The 24,346-nt window shown below is 45.7% G+C and overlaps 1 protein-coding gene across 8 annotated transcripts in view; it reads left to right on the top strand.

Annotated features, from left to right (window-relative positions):
• The first annotated feature begins 19,834 nt into the window (after nucleotides 1-19,834).
• EIF4B (eukaryotic translation initiation factor 4B) overlaps nucleotides 19,835-24,346 on the top strand; it is a 35,929-nt gene continuing 31,417 nt past the window's right edge. For 4 of the 8 annotated variants that reach the window (XM_034935799.3, XM_055095635.2, XM_034935798.3 and 1 more), the window contains exon 1: nucleotides 19,835-20,164. In XM_034935799.3, the coding sequence (XP_034791690.1) occupies nucleotides 20,152-20,164 (13 nt within the window). In that variant the 5' untranslated portion in view covers nucleotides 19,835-20,151. The remainder of the gene's footprint in view (nucleotides 20,165-24,346) is intronic. The other 4 variants (XM_055095634.1, XM_055095633.1, XM_055095631.1 and 1 more) reach the window with 1 other exon arrangement.

The raw sequence follows: 24,346 nt of genomic DNA, 5'->3' as shown, positions 1-24,346 counted from the left end.
CGGAGGAGAAGGGAAGGATAGGAACCCCTACCACCTTCTCCCTTGCTCACCAAGTTCCAGCCACAACAGTCTCCTTGGGCTGCAAACATGCCAGGCACCACCTCAGGGTCCTCGCCTGCCAAGAACACACTTTGCCTTTGCAACACTCTTCCCCAGATATCACTAGGCCTTGCTCTCACATCTCTACTTCCTTCACCTCTACTTCAGTCCCTCTGGCACTTGACCACTAAATATAAAATACAACTCTTCCCCCATGGCGTATTCTCTAGCTCTCTGGCTTTCTATTTCTCCATGGCACTTATCATCATCTGACCTATTATACATATATATATATATAATTATTATTTATTTATTTTTTTGAGATGGAGTCTCACTCTGTCACCCAGGTTGGAGTGCAATGGCATGATCTCGGCTCACTGCAACCTGTACCTCCTGGGTTCAAGCAACTCTCCTGCCTCAGCCTCCCGAGTACTGGGATAACAGGCGCCCACCACCACGCCTGGCTAATTTTTGTATTTTAGTAGAGACAGGGTTTCACCACGTTGGCCAGGCTGGTCTCAAACTCCTGACCTCAGGTGATCCACCCGCCTTGGCCTCCCAAAGTGTTGGGATTACAGGTGTGAGCCACCGTGCCCAGCCAACCTATTATATATTTGTTTGTCTGTTCATGCCCAATATAATGTAAGCTCCGTGAGGATACAGACTTTTTTTAGTTTGTCATTGTCTATTCAGTGCCCAGAACAGGGCACATGGTAGGGAGTCAATGAATAATTGGCTTGGTTTTGGATGGAGAGATTAATATGATACCAAGGGTTTGAGACTATGACTTGGAAGATAGTAGTACCATTAACAGCAATAGGGAAGCTGGAATAGAAAGATGAACCTTTCCACTTGAGACATGTTGAATGTGAAATGTGTGAGATGAACTGAAAACTCAGGACTAGTTCAGGGCAAACCCACAGGGCAGTGGAAGGCAGACTCCAAATCTCCAAAGAGTAAAAAACTGAGGGAAAAACGTTTAATCAGAGGAGCAAGACTGTCAGGTCCAAAGGGCAATGTAAGGCCATAACTGGGAAAGTAAATTACTGGGTCAGAAGCTAATAAAGAAATGCCAATGTTGAATAGGAAATGTGTGAAGAAAAGGAGATAGAGTCAAGCCATGAGAAAGAATCATTAGAGCCGAGAACAGTGGCATATGCCTATTGTTCTAGCTACTTGGAAGGCTGAGGCTAGAGGATTGCTTGAGCCCAGGAGCTCAGCCTGGGCAACATAGCAAGACCCAGCTCTTAAAAAAGAAAAGAAAAGGCCAGGCGCGGTGGCTCACACCTGTAATCCCAGCACTTTGGGAGGCCGAGGCAGGCAGATCACGAGGTCAAGAGATCAAGACCATCCTGGCCGACAAGGTGAAACTCCATCTCTACTAAAAATACAAAAATTACCTGGGCATACTGGCAGGCACCTGTAATCCCAGCTACTTGGGAGGCTGAGGCAGGAGAATCACTTGAACCTGGGAGGCAGAGGTTGCAGTGAGCTGAGATCGTGCCCCTGCACTCTAGCCTGGCGACACAGCAAGACTCCATCTCAAAAAAAAAAAGAAAGAAAAAAAGAAAAAGGAAAGAAGGAGCCATTAGGCCCCTAACAGTGTGCACTTACGCTGTCGGGGGACAGGTAGGACTGACAGCTTAAAGAACATTCTGAGGCTGGGCACGGTGGCTCATGCCTGTAATCCCTGCACTTTGGGAGGCTGAGGTGGGCAGATCACCTGAGGTCAGCAGTTTGAGACCAGCCTGGTCAACATGGCAAAACCCTGTCTGTCTCTACTAAAAATACAAAAATTAGCCGGGCATGGTGGTGGGCACCTGTAATGCCAGCTGCTTGGGGGAAGCTGAGGTTTGAGAATCACTTGAACCCAGGAGGTGGAGGTTGCAGTGGGCCGAGATCACGCCACTGCACTCCAGCGTGAGGGATAGAGTGAGACTCTGTCTCAAAAAAAAAAAAAAAAGAACATGCTGGGGCTACACTCCAGCATTTAAGCTAAAGCTAGAAATACATGGTTGAAAGGTTGAAGGCATTCACTGAGCTCACCAGGAGCTTTGACACAAAGATAGGGTCTTTGCCCCCATCTGAACAGGAGTGACAAAAGAAGCTTTGGGAATTGATGAGTCACTAAGGAAAACAGGGCAGGGCACAAGTTGCAACTGGTGGCCCATGGGCTAAATTGGCCCCAGGTGTGCTTTATTTGGGCTACACAGGGTTGTGATTTTTTGAATTAACTATCCACTTTTAAATGTTGGACTATTTCACCAAAAAAAAAATCCATATATCTAGTTTATCTTGAAAAACTGGAAGATCTGGTAACATTGGGCCCTATTTCAGTTGACAATGAGAGTCAGGGTTGAGTTGTGACTGTCACCTTTAAAGAAAGTACATAGAGTAGGCTAGGCCACAATGACAAAATATCAGCAACTTAACACAATGAAGATTTGTTTCTTGTTCGAGCAAAGTCCAGGGTGAATCAGGCAACTCTCCAGGGTAGCTTTCTTCCTTGCAATGACTCAGGGATCCAGTCTGCGCATATCTCATGACTCTGCTATTCCAATTTACGCTCTGGATGATCCCTTCAGGGAGCCGGAGCTGAAGGGCTGCTTTGTGGCACTTACATGCTTCCAACACAAAGTGAAATGGTACTTGAACTAACCGTCCATTTGCTGAAACTAGTCCCAGGACCCTCATCAGGGGCCTGAGAAACGTGGGGCAGCTCATGGATATTCGGTGAGCAGTAAATGTTTCTGCCACATGGAACATGTGCTCTGCAGTTTGCCACATGCTTGCCAGGCTGCTTAAATCATTCACATCATCTACCTGGCTCCTGGAGACACTGGCATTTGCAGCCTTTGGTACAAAAAGAGAGGAGTGCTGAGGAGAGAACCTTGTGGAATGCCACCAGGGAGCAGCCATCACAACAGAACCCTACACTAGCCCAGTGTTTCATGCCAAGGTTCTGTCTGTAAGTGACAGAACCTACCCCTGGGAGGTGACCTGGCTATATCTTTCATATCTCCTGGTCACACTGCTGAGGGGGTGCCTGCTGCTTCTCCACAGATGAAGATTCAAAATGTGTTACAACCTTTGCATATTTCAAATTCCTTAGAGTCAAAAAGGCTCTTCTGAATTCTACCTACTTTCCTTCCCCCTATATTGCATTTCTTCTCTTTACTCTTGCTCTGCATAGCTCCTAAAGACTGAACTGGAGCAAAAACCTGCACAGTAGGCTCTGGATAGTACCAGTTCCCATGTAAAATGTTCAGGAAGACCAATTTATGTGATTTTCCTGAAAAGTGTTTGTTTTGTTTGTTTGTTTGTTTGAGACGGAGTCTCACTCTGTCGCCCAGGCTGGAGTGCAGTGGCGTGATCTCGGCTCACTGCAAGCTCCAACTCCCGGGTTCACACCAGTCTCCTGCCTCAGCCTCCCGAGTAGCTGGGACTACAGGTGCCCACCACCACACCCAGCCAATTTTTTGTATTTTTAGTAGAGACGGGGTTTCACCGTGTTAGCCAGGATGGTCTCGATCTCCTGACCTCGTGATCCGCCCGCCTTAGCCTCCCAAAGTGCTGGGATTACAGGCGTGAGCCACCGCACCCGGCCTTATTTATTTATTTATTTATTTATTTATTTATTTATTTATTTGAGATGGAGTCTTGCTCTGTCGCCCAGGCTGGTGTGCAGTGGTGCAATCTCGGCTCACTGCAACCTCCACCTCCTGGGTTCAAGAGATTCTCCAGCCTCAGCCTCCCGAGTAGCTGGGACTACAGGCGAGCATCACCATGCCTGGCTAATTTTTGTATTTTTTAGTAAAGATGGGGTTTCACCATATTGGCCAGGATGGGCTTGAACTCCTAACCTCATGATCTGCCCACCTTGGCCTCTCAAAGTGCTGGGATTACAGGCATGAGCCACTGCACCCGGTCTTCTTTTTAATTTATTTATTTTTTAACTTATTATTATTTTTTTTTTTTTGAGATGGAGTCTTACTCTGTCACCCAGGCTGGAGTGCAGTGGAGGAATCTCGGCTCACTGCAACCTCCACCTGCTGGGTTCAAGCAATTCTCCTGCCTCAGCCTCCTGAGTAACTGGGATTACAGGTGCCCGCCACCATGCCCGGATAATTTTTGTATTTTTTCAGCAGAGACGGGGTTTCGCTATGTTGGTCAGGCTAGTCTCGAACTCCTAACCTCATGATCCGCCCACCTTGGCCTCCCAAAGTGCTGGGATTACAGGTGTGAGCCACCGCGCCCAGCCTTCTTTTCATTCATTTATTTGTTTGTTTGTTTGTTTGTTTGTTTTTGAGACAGGGTCTTCCTGTCACCCAGGTTGGAGTGCAGTGGCAATCACAGCTCAGTGCAATCTCGAACTCCCGGGCTCAAGTGACCCACCCACCTCAGCTTCCTGAGTAGCTGGGACTATGGGCACACACCACCATGCCCAGCTATTTTTTTTTTTTTTTTTTTGTAGAAATAGGATTTCACCACGTTGCCCATGGCTGGTCTCCAATACCTGGGCTCAAGGGATCATCCTGCCTCGGCCTTCCAAAGTGTTGGGATTATAGGCATGAGCCACCACGCCTGGCCCAATTCCCACTATGTTTTAGCTATAGTTGTATGTATTACATTTAAATACATTATAATTCCCCAAGACCATGTTCTAATATTTGCTTTTGGCGGTCAAGTGTATTTCAAATAAATTAAGAGGGGCAGGGCATGGTGGTTTATGCCTCTGTAATCCCAACACTTTGGGAGGCCGAGACAAGAGAACTGCTTGAGGCCAGGAGTTCGAGACCACCCTGGGCAACATAGTGAAATCCCAGTCTCTACCAAAAACATATAAAAAATAAAAATAAGGTGAGTGTGGTGGCACACACCTGTAGTCCCAGCTGCCTGGGAGGCTGAGGTAGGAGGATTGCTTGAGCACAGAGATTTAAGGCCACTGCACTCCAGCCTGGGTGACAGAATAGGACCTTGTCTCTTAAAAAAACACAGGGCCAAGCGCAGTGGCTCACACCTGTAATCCCAGCACTTTGGGAGGCCGAGGCTTGATCACTCGAGGTCAGGAGTTCGTGACCAGCCTGGCCAACGTGGTGAAACCCCATCTCTACTAAAAATAATCTGGGCGTCGTGGTGTGTGTGCCTGTAATCCCAGCTACTCAGGAGGCTGAGGCAGGAGAATCGCTTGAACCTGGGAAATGGAGGTTGTGGTGAGCCAAGATCGTGCCACTGCACTCCAGCCTGGATGACAGAATGAGCTTACAACTCAAAAAAAAAAAAAAAAGACCCACAGAAAAGCAAATATGCGTATTATAGGGTTTTGGTTTTTTTTTGGGTTTTTTTGTTTGTTTGTTTTTGAGACAGAGTTTCACTCTTGTTGCCCAGGCTGGAGTGCAATGGCGCGATCTTGGCTCACTGCAACCTCCGCCTCCTGGGTTCAAAGCAATCCTCCTGTCTCAGCCTCCTGAGTAGCTGGGATTAAGGGCGTCTGCCACTACACCCGGCTAACTTTGTATTTTTAGTAGAGATGGGGTTTCTCCATGTTGGTCAGGCTGGTTTTGAACTCCTGACCTCGGGTGATCCATCCGCCTTGGCCTCCTAAAGTGTTGAGATTACAGGCGTGAGCCACCGTGCCCGGCCTGTAGTATTTTTAATAAATAAATCATAAATAAAAATAATTTTGAAAAAGAAATTAAGACGAAAATATGCCTTTTACACTTACCTGGTAACCTACTATATAAATACTCTTTATTCCTTCCTAAATATATGCATTTCCCTCTGGTATCATTTCCCCTTAGTTTGAAGAACTTCCTTTAGTTTGGCTGTAATCTTATCTTTTATTTTTTTGAGACAGATTCTCATTCTGTTGCCCAGGCTTGAGTGCAGTGGCGTGATCTTGGCTCACTGCAACCTCTGCCTCCCAGGTTCAAGGGATTCTCGTGCATCAGCCTCCTGAGTAGCTGGGACTACAGGTGCGCACCACCACACTCAGCTAATTTTTTGTATTTTCAGTAGGGACGGGGTTGCCTGTTGCCCAGGCTGGTCTCAAACTCCTGAGCTCAGACAGTCTGCCCAACTCAGCCTCCGAAAGTGGTAGGATTACAGGCGTGAGCCACCTTGCCCAGCTGGCTTAAATACAGTCTATTGGCAATGAATTCTTAGTTTTCTTGTATTTGAATATGTGTTTATTTTGCCTACGTTTTTTTAAAAACAGCTTTGAGATACAGTTAACATACCAAACAATCCACCCATTGAAAGTATACAATTGGCCAGGTGTGGTGGCTCACGCCTATAATCCCAGCACTTTGGGAGGCTGAGGTGGGCAGATCACCTGAGATCAGGAGTTCGAGACCAGCCTGGCCAACATGGTGAAACCCCGTCTCTACTAAAAATACAAAAGTTAGCTAGGCGTGGTGGCACATGCCTGTAATCCCAGCTACTCAGGAGGCTGAGGCAGAAGAATCGCTTGAACCCAGAAGGTGGAGGTTGCAGTGAGTCAAGATCGCACCATTGCACTCCAGCCTGGGCAACAAGAGTGAAACTTCATCTCAAAAATAAATAAATAAAAATAAAAATAAAATACACAAGCGGTTTTTAGTATGCTCACAGAGTGATGCAGCTATCATTACAATAAATTTTAGAGTATTTTCATTACCCTGAAAAAAAACCGATACCCTTTAGCAGTTACCACTCCTTCTTCCATCCTCCCAACTTCTTCTGTCCCTACTTCTTCTATGCTCCCAAACTTAGACAGCCACTAATCCACTTTCTGTGCCTAGGAATTTATCCATTTCTTCTAGATTTCCAAAATTATTGACATATAGTTGCTCACAGTAGCCACTAATGATCATTTGAATTTCTGCAGTACTAGTTGTAATGTCTCCTTTTTCATTTCTGATTTTATTTATTCAGGTTTTCACTTTTTTTTCTTAGTCTGGCTAAAGGTTTCTCAATCTCGTTCATCTTTTCAGAAAAACTTTTTGTTTTGTTGATCTTTTGTATTGTTTTCTTCATTTCAATTTCATTTATCTCTACTCTGATATTCATTATTTCTTTTCTTTTTTTTTTTTTTTTTTTTTTTTACTGAATCTCACTCTGTCGCCCAGGCTGGAGTGCAGTGGTGCAATCTCCACTTACTGCAACCTCTGCCTCCTGGGTTCAAGCAATTCTTCTGCCTCAGCCTCCCAAGTAGCTGGGACTACAGGTGCCCGCCACCACGCCCAGCTAATTTTTTGTATTTTTAGTAGAGACGGGGTTTCACCATGTTGGGTTTCATCACATTGGCCAGGATGGTCTTGAACCCCCGACCTCGTGATCCACCTGCCTCGGCCTCCCAAAGTGCTGGGATTACAGGCGTGAGCCACCGTGCCTGGCCAGCTATACCTAATTACATTACTTTTTAAATTCTTGCTCTAGGGCTTAGAAAACACATCCATAACTTTTCACAGCCTAGGGATAGGTTAATATTCTACTTCTTCATGTAGAATATGAAAACCTTACAACCATTTTAGGCCCATTTACCACCAACTCCCACTATTTCCGTTTTTTTGAGATGGAGTCTTGCTCTTGTCGCCCAGGCTGGAATGGCATGATCTTGGCTCACTGCAATCTCTAGCTCCCAGGTTCAAGCAATTCTCCTGCCTCAGCCTCCTAAGTAGCTGGGATTACAGGCATGCACCAGCACGCCTGGCTAATTTTTGTATTTTTAGTAGAGACGGGGTTTCACCATGTTGGCCAGGCTGTTCCGAACTCATGACCTCAGGTGATCCATCCGCCTTGGCCTACCAAAGTGCTGGGATTACAGGCATAAGCCACTGCACCCGGCCTCACTATTTCTTTTTATTTATGTATTTATGTATGTATTCATTTATTTATTTGAGATGGAGTCTCGCTCTGTCGCCCAGGCTGGAGTGCAGTGATGCGATCTTGGCTCACTGCAACCTCCACCTCCCCGTTCAAGTGATTCTCCTGCCTCAGCGTCCCCCATAGCTGGGATTACAGGCACGCGCCACCACGCCCAGCTAATTTTTTTTTTTTTTTTGAGACTGAGTCTCACTCTGTCACCCAGGCTGGAGTGCAATGGCCCACTCTCAGCTCACTGCAACCTCCGCCTCCCAGGTTCAAGCGATTCTGCTGCCTCAGCCTCCTGAGTAGCTGGGATTACAGGTGTGTGCCACCACACCCAGCTAATTTTTGTATTTTTAGTAGAGACGGGGTTTCGCCATGTTGGCCTGGATGGTCTTGAACTCCTGACCTCGTGATGTGCCCACCTCGGCCTCCCAAAGTTCTGGGATTACAGGTATGAGCCACCACACCCAGCCTACTTTCTAGTTCTTTAAGATGCATTGTTAGGTTGTTTATTTGAAGTTTTTCTACTTTTTTGGTGTAGGTGCTTATAGCTATAAACTTCCCTCTTAGTACTGCTTTCACTGTATCCCATAGGTTTTGGTATTTCATGTTTCCATTATTATTTGTTTCAATAAATTTTTCAGTTTCCTTCTTAATTTCTTCGTTTTGCCACTGGCCATTCAGGAGCATGTTGGGTAATTTCTGTGTGTCTGTATAGTTTCCACAATTCCTCTTGTTATTGACTTCTAGTTTTATTCCATTGTGGTCAGAGAAGATGCTTGATATTATTTCAATTTTTTGAATGTTTTAAGACTTGTTGGCCAGACGCAGTGGCTCACACCTGTAATCCCAGCATTTTGGGAGGCCGAGGTGGGCAGATCACAAGGTCAGGAGATCGAGACCATCCCAGCTAACACGGTGAACCCCATCTTTACTAAAAATACAAAAAAAATTAGCCAGGCATGGTGGCAGGTGCCTGTAGTCCCAGCTACTTGGGAGGCTGAGGTGGGAGAATGGCGTGAACCCGGGAGGCAGAGCCTGCAGTGACCCAAGATCACATCACTGCACTCCAGCCTGGGTGACAGAGCGAGACTCCATCTCAAAAAAAAAAAAAGGACTTGTTTTGTAACTTAACATAGGTCTATCCTTGAGAATGATCCATGTGCTGAAGGAAAGAATGTGTATTCTGCAGCCATTTGATGAAATGTTCTGTAAATACCTATTAGGTCCATTTGGTCTATAATGCAGATTAAGTCCAATGTTTCTTGTTGATTTTCTGTCTGCAAGATCTGTCCAATGCTAAAAGTGGAGTGTTGAAGTCTCCAGCTATTATTGTATTGGGGTCTATCTCTTTCTTTAGGTATTATAATATTTGCTTTATATATCTGGGTGCTCTAGTGTTGGGTGTGTATATAGTTACAATTGTTATATCCTCTTGCTGAATTGACCATTATCATTATATCATGACCCTCTTTGTCTCTTTCAGTTTTTGTCTTTAAATCTATTTCATTGGCTGGGCATGGTGGCTCACGCCTGTAACTCCAGCACTTTGGGAGGCCAGGGTGGGTGGATCTCTTGAGGTCAGGAGTTTGAGACCAGCCTGGCCAAGATGGTAAGACCCCATCTCTAGCAAAAATACAAAAATTAGCTGGGCATGGTGGCAGGAGCCTGTAATCCCAGATACTTGGGAGGCTGAGGTGCAAGAATTGCTTGAACCTGGGAGGCGGAGGTTGCAGTGAGCTGAGATCATGCCATTGCACTCCAGCCTGGGCAACAGAGCAAGACTCCTCAAAAAAATAAAATAAAAATAAAAATAATAAAAAATTTAAAAATTTAAAAAGAAATCTATTTTGTCTGATATAAGTATAGCTAGTCCCAGCCAGGCCCAGTGGCTCATACCTGTAATCCCAGCACTTTGGGAGGCCGAGGTGGGTGGATCACCTGAGGCCAGGAGTTCGAGACCAGCCTGGCCAACATGTTGATACCCTGTCTCTACTAAAAATGCAAAGATTAGCCAGTTGTGGTGGTCTGCACCTGTAGTGCCAGCTACTCGGGAAGCTGAGGCAGGAGAACTGCTTGAACCCAGGAGATGGAGGTTACAGTGAGCTGAGATCACACCAGTGCATTCCAGCCTGGGTGACAGTGCAAGACTCTATCTCAAAAAAAAAAAAAAGGTATAGCTAGTCCTGTACTTTTTTGGTTTCCATTGGCATCAAATATATTTTTCCATCCCTTTATTTTCTGTCTATGTGTGTCTATAGGTGAAGTGTGTTTCTTGTCGGCAACAGATCATTGGGTCTTGCTTTTTAATCCATTCATCCACTGTAGGTCTTTTTATGGAAAAGTAAGGACTTATTCCTGCCATTTTGTTATTTGTTTTCTAGTTGTTTTGTGGTCTTCTCTTCCTTCTTTCCTTTTTCCTGTCTTCCTTTTAGTGAAGGTGTTTTTTTTGTTTTGTTTTGTTTTTTGAGACAGAGTCTCACTCTGTCACCCAGGCTGGAGTGCAGTGGCGCAATCTCAGCTCACTGCAAGCTCCACCTCCCAAGTTCACACCATTCTCCTGCCTCAGCCTCCCGAGTAGCTGGGACTACAGGCACCTGCCAACATGCCCAGCTAATTTTTGTTGCTGTTGTTGTATTTTTAGTAGAGACAGTGTTTCACCATGTTAGCCAGGATGGTCTCCATCTCCTGACCTCGTGATCCGCCCGCCTCAGCCTCCCAAAGTGCTGGGATTACAGGCGTGAGCCACCATGCCCAGCCTTAGTGAAGGAGATTTTCTCTGGTGATATGATTTAATTTCTCACTTTTTATTTTTTATGTATCCATTATATGTTTTTTGATTTAAGGTTACCATGAGGTTCGCAAACAATACCTTATGACCCATTATCTTAAGCTGATAATAACACTGCTTGCATAAACAAGCAAAAAGAAAACTAATAAAAACTCTACACTTTATCCCTCTGCTTTTTAGATTTGTGTTGTTTCTTTTGTTGTTGTTGTTGTTGTTGTTTTTGTTTGTTTGTTTTTGTTTTCAGACAGAGTCTCAATCTGTTTCCCAGACTGGAGTCCAATGGTGTGATCATAGCTCACTGCAGCCTCCAACTCCTGGCCCCCTGCAATCCACCAGCCTCAGCATCCCAAGTAGCTAGAACTATAGGAACACACCACTGCACCCAGTTTTTTTTTTTTTTTTTTTTGAGACAACAGTCTTGCTCTGTCACCCGGACTGGAGTGCAATGGTGCCGTCTTGGCTCACTGCAACCTCTGCCTCCCGGGTTCAAGCGATTCTCCTGCTTTAGCCTCCTGAGTAGCTGGGACTACAGGTTCATGCCATCACACCCAGCTAATTTTTGTATTTTTTCAGTTGAGACAGAGTTTCACTATGTTGGCCAGGCTGGTCTCAAACTCCTGAGCTCAGGCAATCCCCCCACCTTAGCCTCCCAAAGTGCTGGGATTGCAGGTGTGAGCCACTGTGCCCGGCCCACTGCACCCAGCTTTAAGTGACTGAAAATTTTTGAATTGACTATACCAAGTGTCAGCAAGTATGTGGAGCAACTAGAATTCTCACACATTGTTAGTAGGAATGTCAAACAACATAGAGACTTTGTATTCTTACAAAATCAAACATACACTTTACTGGACTAGAGCAATCCTCCCACCTCAGCCCTATGAGTAGTTGGAACTATATGTTGCCACCAGATTTCCTTTCATTCATTACAAGTATATTTTACTTTACTTCAATGAGCACAGTTATAATAGCTGCATTAAAGTCCTTGTCTGATAATTTCAGCATTGGGGTTATCTTGGGGTTGACCTCTGATGTCTTGTCCCTTGAGAATGGGTCACATTTTCCACATTCTTCATATGTTGAATAATTTTGATTGTATCCTGGACATTGTGGGTTTTTTGTTCGTTTGTTTTTTCTTTTTTTTTGAGACAGAGTCTCACTCTGTTGCCTGGGCTGGAGTGCAGTGGTGAGATCTCAGCTCACTGCAACCTCTGCCTCCTGGGTTCAAGTGATCCTCCTTGCCTCAGCCTCCCAAGTAGCTGGGATTACAGGTGCGCCCGCCACCATGCCCCGCTAATTTTTTTGTATCGTTAGTAGAGACGGGGTTTCACTATGTTGGCCAGGCTGGTCTCAAACTCCTGACCTCATGATCCACCCACCTCGGCCTCCCAAAGTGCTGGCATTACAGGCATGAGCCACCACACCTGGCCCATATCCTGGACATTGTGAATGTTACATTGTAGAGACTCTAGATTCTGTTATATCCTTTTGTGGTTATATCCTCCCAAAGATGTCCAAATCTAAATCCCTGGAACTTTTGAATATGTCATGTTACATGGCCAAGGGGAATTAAGGGTGTAAATGGAACTAAGTTTGCTAACCAGATCTTTTTTTTTTTTTTTTTTTGAGACGGAGTCTTGCTCTGTCACCCAGGCTGGAGTGCAGTGGCGCGATCTCAGCTCACTGCAACCTCTGCCTCCTGGGTTCAAGCAACTCGCATGCCTCAGCATCCGTAGCTGGGATTACAGGCGCCTGCCATCACACCAGGCTAATTTTTGTATTTTTAGTAGAGACGGGGTTTCACCATGTTGGCCAGGCTGGTCTCAAACTCCTGACCTCAGGCAACGCACCCACCTTTGCCCCCCAAAGTGTAGGGATTACAAGCGTGAGCCACCGCACCTGGCCTGCTAACCAGATGATTTCAAGATAGGGAGATTGGCTGGGTGCAGTGGCTCAGGCCTGTAATCCCAGCACTTTGGGAGGCCAAAGTGGGCGCATCTCCTGAGGTCAGGAGTTCGAGACCAGCCTGCCCAACATGGCAAAATCCCGTCTTTACTAAAAATACAAATATTAGCCAGGCATGGTGGCAGGCACCTGTAATCCCAGCTACTCAGGAGGCTGAGGCAAGAGAATTGCTTGAACCCAGGAGGTGGAGGTTGCAGTGAGCCAAGATTGCACCATTGCACTTCAGCCTGGGCGACAAAGCAAGACTTCATCTCAAAAAAAAAAAAAAAAAAAGAGATTATACTGGATTATCCAAGTGAGCCTGATGTATTACAGAGGTCCTTAAAAGTGAAAGAGGGAAAAGCAGAAGAAAAGAGTCAAAGTGATTCAATGTAAGAAAGATTCAAACCTATGTTGCTGCTTTTGAGTACGGAGGAAGGGGACCATGAGTCAAGGAACATAGGCAGTCTATAAAAGCTGGAAAAGGCAAAAAACAGAACAAAACAAAAACCATGGATTTTCCCCTAAAGCCTCCAGAAGGAACACAGTTTTGTTTGTTTGTTTGGTTGGTTTTTTTTGAGACGAAGTTTCACTCTTGTTGCCCAGGCTGGAGTCCAGTGGCATGATCTCAGCTCACTGCAACCTCCACCTCCCAGTTTCAAGTGATTCTCCTGCCTCAGCCTCCCGAGTAGCTGGGATTACAGGCATGCACCACCACACCCGGCTAATTTTGTATTTTTAGTAGAGACAGGGTTTCCCCATGTTGGTCAGACTGGTCTCGAACTCCCGACCTCAGGTGACCCGCCCACTCTTGGCCTCCCAAAGTGCTGGGATTACAGGCGTGAGCCATGGCATCCGGCCACAGGAACACAGTCTGTCAACACCTTTATTTTAGCCCAGTGAAACCCATTTCAGACTCTGACCTCCAGAGTTGTAAAAGAATAACTCTATGTTGTTTTAAGCCGCTAAATTTCTGTTCATTTATTACTTCAAGAACAGGAAACTAATATGCCCTCCAAAGCCGTTGATTTTTTATTTTAGCAGGATATTAAATCGGTTAGACTCAAACTACAAACTCACTCACTTGAAATAGATAGCAGCTGGGATCTCAGTTTAAGTCTTTATTATTGTTTTCCTTAGCTGAACTGTTTGTACCCTGCTCTATGCATGCATGGTTCAAGGACCAGCCAGATTTGGGCAGAGTCTGAACACAGAACTCTGGCTCTCTTCTGTACAAGATTCCCCCCTCACTTTCTGGTAGTTGAGAATGTCTTGGTCAATGGCTTTCTCATGACACAAATGTGACACAAACTTCAGCCCCCGACACCCCACTATTCCACCCCAGTTCAGCACCTGCTTTCAAGTTTCAACTTCCCTCCAAAACTGCTTGCCTTTGTGCATTCTCCACAGCTTTCAGATAATTGTGGGTCTTCTCTTTTTATTTTTGTCCAGAGATTATCATTATCTATGACAGGATTGATCTGCTGGGAACTTATTTACCAAACCAGAAACAGAACCTGTACATAATATTCATATATATTTAAAATTAACCTCACACATTCGAAACTCAGCAATAAAAATATTTTATTCTGCAGAAATACACATCTTTAAAGTAGTGATATATATTGCTTGGATTGTGGGGAGAGAAAACAGAAAACAATAATATATCCATTATTTTAGCTTCCTAACCTTAACAAAATAGAAGCGAGTGGAATAGGCAAGGCACAGTGGCTCACGCCTGTAATCCCAGAACTTTGGGAGGCTGAGGCGGGCAGATTGCCTGAGCTCAGGAGTTCAAGACCAGACTGGGCAACATGATGAAACCTCGTCTCTACTAAAATACAAAAAATTGGCTGGGCGTGGCGGTGTGCACCTGTAGTCCCAGCTACTCAAGAGGCTGAGGCAGGAGAACTGCCTGAACCTGGGAGGCAGAGGTTACAGTGAGCCAAGATTGCACCACTGCACTCCAGCCTGGTGACAGAGTGAGACTACGTCTCAAAAAAAAAAAAAAAAAAAATTCCTCACCTGGCATAATGTCCTCCAGGTTCATCCATGCTGTCATAAATGGCAGGATTTTTTTTTCTTTTTTTTGAGTCTCACTCTGTCGTCCAGGGTGGAGTACAGTGGCTTGAACTTGGTTCACTGTAACCTCCGCCTCCCGGGTCAAGCAATTCTCCTGCCTCAGCCTCCCAAATAGTTGGGATCACAGGTGCCTGCCACCACGCCCAGCTAATTTTTGTATTTTATTTATTTATTTATTTTTTTTGAGACGGAGTTTTGCTCTTGTTGCCCAGGGTGGAGTGCAATGGTGCTATCTCAGCTCACCACAACCTCCACCTCCCAAGTTCAAGCACCCTCCCGAGTAGCTGGGATTACAGGCATGCACCACCACATCTGGCTACTTTTGTGTTTTTAGTAGAGACGGGGTTTCTCCATGTTGATTAGGTTGGACTCCAACTCCCAACCTCAGGTGATCTGCCCACCTTGGCCTCCCAAAGTGCTGAGATTACAGGCGTGAGCCACTGCGCCCGACCTTTTTATTTTTTTTCAGTAGAGATGGGGCTTCACCATGTTGGCCAGGCTGGTCTCGAACTCCTGACCTCAAGTGATCCACCCAACTCGGCCTCCCAAAGTGCTGGGATTACAGGCGTGACCCTCCACGCCTGGTTGGTACTTCTTGTTTCTGAATCTTGCTGTCATTACCTAAAAATGAGATTAATCTCATCAACCTTACAGGGCCACTGTGAAGACTAAATAAGCTAGTTCATTAAGTGTCATAACATTGGCATATTTTAAATGCTTAGTAACTAGAAGTCTCTCCCTACCCAATACATCCCTATTTTATTTGGCTTTTCTCTGAACCTTTTGAAATCTACTGCCTCCAATGGTCAACTTTATTCTTTTTTTTTTTTTTTTTTTTTTTTGACGGAGTCTCGCTCTACTGCCCAGGCTGGAGTGCAGTGGCACGATCTCGGCTCACTGCAAGCTCCGCCTCCTGGGTTCACGCCATTCTCCTGCCTCAGCATCCCGAGTAGCTGGAACTACAGGCGCCCGCCACTACGTCTGGCTAATTTTTTGTATTTTTAGTAGAGATGGGGTTTCATCATGTTAGCCAGGATGGTCTCGATCTCCTGACCTCGTGATCCGCCTGCCTTGGCCTCCCAAAGTGCTGGGATTACAGGCGTAAACCACCGCGCCCGGCCTGGTCAACTTAATTCTTAAGTTAATGGTCTTAATTCTCAGATTTCATTCCATTTTAATGATCCAAACCAGAAAAAATACAGAATCTCATGCTTCATCTCAGTCCTACTGAATTGGAATCTGACTTAAAAGTTAAAACAAATTCTCCAGGTGATTGGTAAACATTAAAATCTGAGAAGAACTGGACTAGTACATATCATAAACATAGCAGGGCCAAAACAGAGCCCACACACCCTCTACAAACCTGTTCCACCCAGGCTTTACCATCTAAGTAAAAGGCATCGCCCAGCAGCTCATGCCAAAATCTTAGGAGTTATCTTCAATAACTATTATAGTTATTTAGGCAAAAGTGCCTACAGCCCATGAAAAGTTACGTAGCCTGGGCAGCAACAACCATTTTTTTCTCTAGGGATAGGGTCTGTTTCGCTCTGTTGCCCAGGCTGGAGTGTAATGGTGTGATTATAGCTCACTGCAGCCTCAAACTCTAGCCTGAAGCAATCCTTCCACCTCAGCCTCCCTAGTCGTTAGGGTTACAGGCAGGAGCCACAGCTCCTAGCTAGCAACAACTTTTTTTTTTTTTTTTTTTTAAGACAGAGTCTCGCTCTGTCACCCAGGATGGAGTGCAGTGGCATGACCTCGGCTCACCGCAACCTCTGCCTGCTGGACTCAAGCGATTCTCCTGCCTCAGCCTCCCTGAGTAGCTGGGATTACAGGCGTGAGCACTTAGGGAGGCCGAGACGGGTGAGGTCAGGAGATTGAGACCATCCTAGCCAACATGGCAAAACCCTGTCTCTATTAAAATACAAAAATTAGCCAGGCATGGTGGCGTGTGCCTGTAGTTCCAGCTACTCAGGAGGCTGAGGCAGGGGAATAGCTTGAACCCGGGAGGTGGAGGTTGCAGTGAGCCGAGATAGCACCACTGCACTCCAGCCTGGTGAGACAGCAAGACTCCGTCTCAAAAAAAAAAATTGTATTTTTAGTAGAGACAGGGTTTCGCCATGTTGGCCTGGCTGGTCTTGAACTCCTGATCTCAGGTGATCCGCTAGCCTCAGCCTCCCAAAGTGCAGGTGTGAGCCACCCCACTCAGCAGAGCAACAACCCTTTAACTGGACCTTCTCTTCCATTATTGTGTTACCAGAAAGGGGTCCAGATCCAGGCCCTATGAGAGGGTTCTTGGACCTCATGCAAGAAAGAATTCTGGGCAAGTCCAAAAAGTGAAAGTAAGTTTATTTGGAAAGCAAAGGAATAAAAGAATTGGCCAGGCATGGTGGCTCACACCCATAATCCCAGCACTTTGGGTGGCTGGAGCAGGCGGATCACTTGAGCTCAGGAGTTCAAGACCAGCCTGGGCAACACAGGGAAACCCCATCTCTACAAAAAAAATACAAAAATCAGCTGGGCATGATGGCACATGCCTGTGGTCTGAGCTTCTCGGGAGGCTAAGGTAGGAAGACCGCTTTAGCCCGGGAGGTGGAGGTTGCAGTGAGCCATGATCTTGCCACTACACTCCAGCCTGGGTAACAAAGTGAGACCCTGTCTCAAAAAAAAAAAAAAAGCCGGGCGCAGTGGCTCAAGCCTGTAATCCCAGCACTTTGGGAGGCCAAGGCGGGCGGATCACGAGGTCAGGAAATCGAGACCATCCTGGCTAACACGGTGAAACCCCGTCGCTACTAAAAATACAAAAAAAAATTAGCCGGGCGCGGTGGCAGGCGCCTGTAGTCCCAGCTATTCGGGAGGCTGAGGCAGGAGAATGGCGTGAATCCGGGAGGCGGAGCTTACAGTGAGCCGAGATCGCGCCACTGCACTCTAGCCTGGGCGCCAGAGCGAGACTCCGTATCAAAAAAAAAAAAAAGAAAAGAAAAAGGAATAAAAGAATGGCTACTCCATAGGCAGAGAGCAGCAGCATGGGCTGCTTGACTAAGAATACTTACCGTTATTTCTTGATTATATGGGAAACACGGGGTGGATTATTCATGTTTTCCCTGGAAAGAGGAGGGCGATTCCCGAACTGAGGGTTCCTCCCCCTTCCTCACATTGCCATGGCATCTGTAAACTGTCATGTCCTGGTGGGAGTATCTTTTACCATGCTAACGAATTATATTTAGCATATAATGAGCAGTGAGGAGAGGTCAATTTAGTCGCCATCTTGGTTTTGATGGGATTTGGCTGGCTTCTTTACTGCATGCTGTTTTATGAGCAAGGTCTTTGTGACCTATAACTTGTGTTGACCTCCTATCTCATTCTGTGATTAAGAATGCCTAACCTTCTGGGAATGCAGCCCAGTAGGTCTCAGACTTATTTTACCCAGCCCTATTCAAGGAGTTGCTCCGGTTCAAACACCTCTGACAATTGCACTCTCCATTCAGTAGCCTGAGTAATCTCTTTTTTTCTAATTAACGCGTGACTTACATAAAGTACACAAATCTTAAGTATTCACAAATCTTAAGTATACGAATTCTAGATATACACCCATGTAACCACCACTCACATCAGGATACTAAGTAATCCTTTTTAAAATTTTATTTCAACTCATGACATTTCTCTGCCTTAAATCATTCCACACTTTCCCAATCCCCTCACATGATCAGCCTCACATGATCCAGCCCCTATCTCTCAAGATTCATCCTGTACCACTCCTCCCTCCCCTGCCCTCACCATATTGCAGCAAACCCAACTGCGCATCCTGTCTTCTCCTAAACCTCTTCAGATGACATTCCCAGGGATGGCAGCTTGTAATTTAGACCTCCGTCTGAATGTCACTTCCTCAGAGGTCTACTCTGACAGGCAATCTAAAGTTGCACCTAATAACTTATTACACCACCTTGTTTTAATTACTCACAGAATACTTGTTGTAATATTTTATTAGTTGCTTATTATCTGTCCTTCCCCCACTAGAATATAACCTCTTTTGGGACAGTTCTATTCCATGTTGTACCCGCAAGTGTCTGTGCCTGGCACACGGTGGGAAACAAAAATTTTCATTTAATGAATGAAATGGAACATCAGCTAGGGGAAGCATGAATAGCCCTAGTCTCAGAAATCCTAAAGGCCTAAGTTGGACTAAACCTAGTCAGTAAATTGGACCATTAAATGAGGTAAAAGCCCATGACAATTAAGTGTTCAGCATTTGTTACCTTCTTATTCCGTCTAAATATGCCTCATTAAAACCATTCTTACACAAGACGTTCGATTTGTTTTGCCTTTACAAAAAGTAATTTGAAAACAAACAGTGGCTGATGCCTGTAATCCCGACACTGTGGGAGGCCTCGGAGGGAGGAATGCTTGAGTCCAGGAGTTCGAGACCAGCCCAGGCGACACAGGGAGACACACCGCCCCCCCCCCCCCCCCCAAGCCCGCCACTCTGTCTCCACACAAAGACTTTTTTTTAATTAGCTGGTCCTGGAGGCACTCGCCTGTGGTCCCAGCTACTCGGGAGGCTGAGGTGGAAGAAATGCTTGAGCCCCGGAGGTTGAGGCTGCAGTGAGCCGAGATCGCGCCACTGCACTCCAGCTTGGGAGACAGGGCGAGACCCCGTCTCAAAAAATAAAAATAAATAAAAATAAAATCAGTGATTTCTGATGTGGCTTTTAAAAACTAGGCCGGGCGCGGTGGCTCACGCCTATAATCCAGCACTTTGGGAGGCCGAGGCGGGTGGATAGCCTGAGACCAGGAGTTCAAGACCAGCATGGCCAATATGGTGAAATATCCCGTTTCTACTAAAAATACAAAAAACTAGCAGCGAATGGTGGTGGGCGCCTGTAATCCCAGCTACTCCAGAGGCTGAGACAGGTGAATCGCCTGAACCCGAGAGGCGGGGGTTGCAATGAGCCGAGGTCGCGCGCGCCATTGCACTCCAGCCCGGACAACAGGAGCGAAACTCCGTCTCAAAAAAGTACATTAAACTCAGAATCTTCCCTTTCAGCACATCCATTTCGCCACACCCATCACCGGCTCCGTGCAGAGTAAGCAGAAGCAGCAGCGAAGCCCCGCCCTTCCCGCCACTCTTCCGGCAGGAAGTCTGTGCGTCAGGAGGCCGGCCAGGACTCAGCTCCAGCCCCGCGCTCGCGTGTAGCCCTACGTAAAGCGTGAGGGGTTTCGCGACAACCCAGGCCCCGCCCCTTTGGCCACATGTCGCGCATGTCTTCCCGTCGGACGGCGTGCCACCTCGCCGCGCAGCTTTACGAACCTAGAGCAGCGCCGCCCCGCCTCCTGTCTCTGTCCTCACCTCCCCGCCCCCTTCCAGCTTCGCGTCTCCTAGCTCGACGCGCCCGCTATAATCACGTGATTGCCTCATCCGGGTCTTTTGCGTTCTCTTTCCCTCTCCCAACATGGCGGCCTCAGGTGAGCGAGCAGCCGAGCGCGGCCAAGGACTGGGCTCTGAAACCCCCCCTCCGAGCGTGATCCACTGATTTCCTGAAGTCGGGGAATTGCTGGCACTGGTTCCTTTCTGAATTGAGGGCTGCGGCAGGCTGGCGGCGTGGCCCTGTTAGGTTACTGCCTCGGGATGTTTGGGGGGGAGGGGAAGGACACCTTCCCCTCCCCCTCACACTCTTTTCACCCTTTCTGCGCGAGATTGGAATAGGCAGTAATGGTAGACTCTGGCTTGAATTGGGGAAGGAGGCGCAGAAAGGTGTGCGGGTGGTGCGAGGCCTTTTCGTAGACGTGAATCACCGTGCCCGCGTGAAGGCGTGGAGGAAGGAAGGAGGCGGTTGCTGCGCGGACGAGTGCACATTAGACTACGTCTCCAAGGCGCGAGGCTGTAGCGGACCGGAGTGGGGGGTAGGGGAATAAGTGTGGTGGGGGGGAGCAGTTGGAACGCGAGCGCGAGTTGTTGGAGGGGCGGGGGAAGGCAGCGGTGCGCGTGCGCGGTAGGAGACACGAGGGTAGTAGAGACGGGCGCGCCTTCAATGCGTGCGCTAGAACCCAGATGGGAAGCTTTTTAACGCGCCTGTGTTGCTCTCTTATGTCCTTTTAGGTTGTCTCTTCCCTTTCTAGAGTGTGGCCCTGTGCCTGTATTCTTCTAAGGGTGTGTGTGTTAGGCTTGGAGGTTGGTGCTATTGGCGTTAGATGGGGGTGGGGAACCCAGTTAGGTGCGCCCACGTGTTGGAGAAGCACCGGTGTGCACCTAGATTTCCTTCTAGGCTTTTTTCTCATACTCAATTGGAGGCATTTTTTACTCAGCGCAGCTATATGCCAGGATCAGGTTTCTCTTCCGGCGCTTCCATGTTGGTTGAATTTGGATAGCTCCAATGGTAGATTTCAGCTTTTTTTTTTTTTTTTTTTTTAAGGTAACTGTACAACTACCAGGAGGTACTTTTAAAATAGTGCTTACTAATGGCTGGACTTGCTTACTTCTTTAGACAACCTTGGAGGGGAGTATCAGTGCCTTGCAAGTCTAATTACATTTCTAATGGGCTTATAAAAGCAGTGATGACCCAACATCTTGTAGCATTGATTTTAGTTTGAGGAATATAGTTTGTTTTCTCTGGCATGACCTTGCATTCTTCAAAACATTATTTGAACTTCTATCTCTGGGTGCTCATTTCTTACCTAGTAATTCATCGTCTCTATTACAAAGAAGCTAAGGGTTTTGGTTGGCTTTGGAAAATGTTGAGAAATTTGAGGTGCATTTGAACATCTTTCATTGGTGTAACGCTTGACAGTTGACCAAGCACTTTTGTGCATGTTGTCTCCTTCCATCCTGAGGTACTGCAGAGAGCTAGTGGTATTTCCCAGCTGAGGAATATTATTTAAGGCCACACTGCTCTCAGCTGGCATAGCAAGGTCATAATCTTTGAGACTCCTTAGCAACTTAAAAGTATCAAGGTGTCATCATCAGTTTAGGACGCTGCCCGAAAGCATCTGAAGTTTACAAAAATGTTCATATTTTTTTCTCCAGTGGGCTAGTAAAAGTCCTAAATATATTTTAAACTAACCATTGCTTAAAGCACTTACTTGGTCTGGATTTGCCACCTTAACAGTTTAGTATCGTAATTTAGTGAAGAAAATCTGTGTTTTCTTAACTTTTGTGTAATTTTTAGAGGCGGAACATAGGACAGCAATTCATGTCCTTCGTTTTACCGAGTTGAGGGAAATCCAGACTGATAAAAGGGATTTACTCTGACGTCCCATTCTCTTGTTCTTCCATATTTACTCTACCCCCTTGAAAACCCTCATCTCCTTTAATTCACTTCAGTAAATCTTTTTAGCTGGTACTGGTATCTGAGCACAAGTCACATCTTTCAGTCTGTTCTTGAGGAATCTGGGGTTTAGCGGATTGTTTCCCCGCTCCTCTTTCCAGTCACACTGGCTTTGTGAAGTAACCAGTATTCCCTGATGTGGGAAATGGATGTTATGTATTCTGTGTGAAAATACATAAAACAACTTCATACGCCTCTTTTACTGTTAAATGAGACCAAAAAATTATTTGCAGCAATACCAGTTTCCAGTGTGATCCATTATTGACCTTCAAGAACTAAGGTAGGTCTCAGAACTAACTATAGAATGAGGATAGTTTGAATTCCTAGAAACTTGATACATTGAGCCAGTACACTTAATTCCTTGCTTTGCTTCTTAAAAAGAATTCTTAAAGGCCGGGCGCGGTGGCTCACGCCTGTAATCCCAGCACTTCGGGAGGTCGAGGCGGGCGGATCACTAGGTCAGGAGTTGGAGACCAACCTGACCAACATGGTGAAACTCTGTCTCTACTAAAAATACAAAAATTAGCTGGGCGTGGTGTCGCGTGCTTGTAATCCCAGCTACTCCGGAGGCTGAGGCAGGAGAATCGCTTCAATCTGGGAGGGGGAGATTGCAGTGAACCGAGATTGTGCCATTGCACTCCAGTCTGGGCAAAAGAGCAAGACTCCATTTCAAAAAAAAAAAATCTTAAGAATACGAAGTTTTTCATTTTTCTTAAATTTTCATTGTGACTACTTTAGTAGACTTGCCAGTAATAAGCCGGTTACCGCTTGAATCTCAGTTTCTTTATCTGGAAAGTGGTCATTATTTATCTGCTGTCCCCTTACCTAGAGGGAATCAAATGCGTTTGATACAGGTTAACATTTAAAATGCTTTCAAATTGGGCAGGGTGCAGTGGCTCATGCCTGTAATCCCAGCACTTTGGGAAGCTGAGGTGGGTGAAACACCTGAGAACAGGAGTTCGAGACCAGCCTGGCCAACATGGTGAAACCCAGTCTCCACTAAAAATACAAAAATTAGCGGGGTTTTGGGCTGGGTGTGGTGGCTCACGCCTGTAATCCAGGAGGCAGAGGTTGCAGTGAATTGAGATTGCACCACTGCCCTCCGGCCTGGGCGACAGAGCGAGACTCCGTCTCAAAAAAAAAAACAAAAACAAACTTTAAAATTGGAAATAACATATGTAAGCTCATGCACAGGCCTTTCATTTCCATAATGCTTCAAAATGCCGTCCTGTGTGACATCTTATTTGATTATTTTTATAGGGAGAAGATGCTCTGCAGTGGTTGTTTTCATACACTGCTGACTCTCACAGTGAAATGGTTTTAAGGGGTGCCATTATATATTGCTTACAGATTCCCTAGTGTCAAGTTCCATCCTCTATCATGTATATGTTATTCTGTGAGTAAGATACCCAGAAGGCCAAAATTAAAACTCTTTATGAAAGTTTAAATACAAATACAGAATAGTGTCAATTAAGATAAAGCAGTGTTTCTAAGTAATGTCATTGAAAAAAGAGGTATATTTCATCTCAAAACATTCTGGAATTCTCTTTTCGTGATGGTAGAGGAAATAACTGAACTTGAGTACAGTATTTTAAGTAATTATTTGTAATTAGGTTTGCCTTATGTACATTTATGAGCCAGTTTCTTAAATTTGTAGTAGATACTGCTATGGTCCCGATAGTGGGAAAGTACCAAATCAAGAAGTTTAACTTGAATTTGTGTACCTCCTGTCTCCCATTTTGTGTAATGGTTAGCATGGCATGCATTGGGCACTTATTTTGTTTGATTATGTATATGATCAAATTGAGTATCCCTGGAGGGATAAGGAAAAGGTAGTATGGCATCTTCTGTCAAAATGAAGTAATTGGGCACAGAGAGGTCATGTAACTGAACCCGTACGGGGGTCAAGATGGTGGAGCTTATGAGTTTTGACTCAGTCTTTATCTCTACTATGCTAAACTTACCCAATCCCCAACTAAATCAAAAGGTGGCTTGCATTGGGATCTTTTTGACTTTACAATGGGTTTATCCGGATAGTAAATGCATTTTTTTACTTGAGAAGGGTTTATCCTGACAGTCTCATCATAAGTCAGGGAGCATCTATATAGTGCAGTAAAGGTGAAGGTGAAATATTGTATTACATTGCATGAAATGTCTTTTCATGGCTGGGCTGTAAACACCAATGTAATTAGTCTAATTCTAGGCACTGTTTGGGTGGATCGATTGTGTTTATGCAATGTTGTTGGTTTAGGGAAACATTTGTTATTCATTATTTAAAGTAGCTTTTGTTTTGTTTGTTTTTGTTTTTGTTTTGAGACAGAGT

This window comes from Pan paniscus, chromosome 10 (assembly GCF_029289425.2).
Source record: "Pan paniscus chromosome 10, NHGRI_mPanPan1-v2.0_pri, whole genome shotgun sequence".
In the NCBI taxonomy this organism is placed as follows: Eukaryota; Metazoa; Chordata; class Mammalia; order Primates; family Hominidae; genus Pan; species Pan paniscus.
This window is presented reverse-complemented; position numbering and strand designations above follow the sequence as displayed.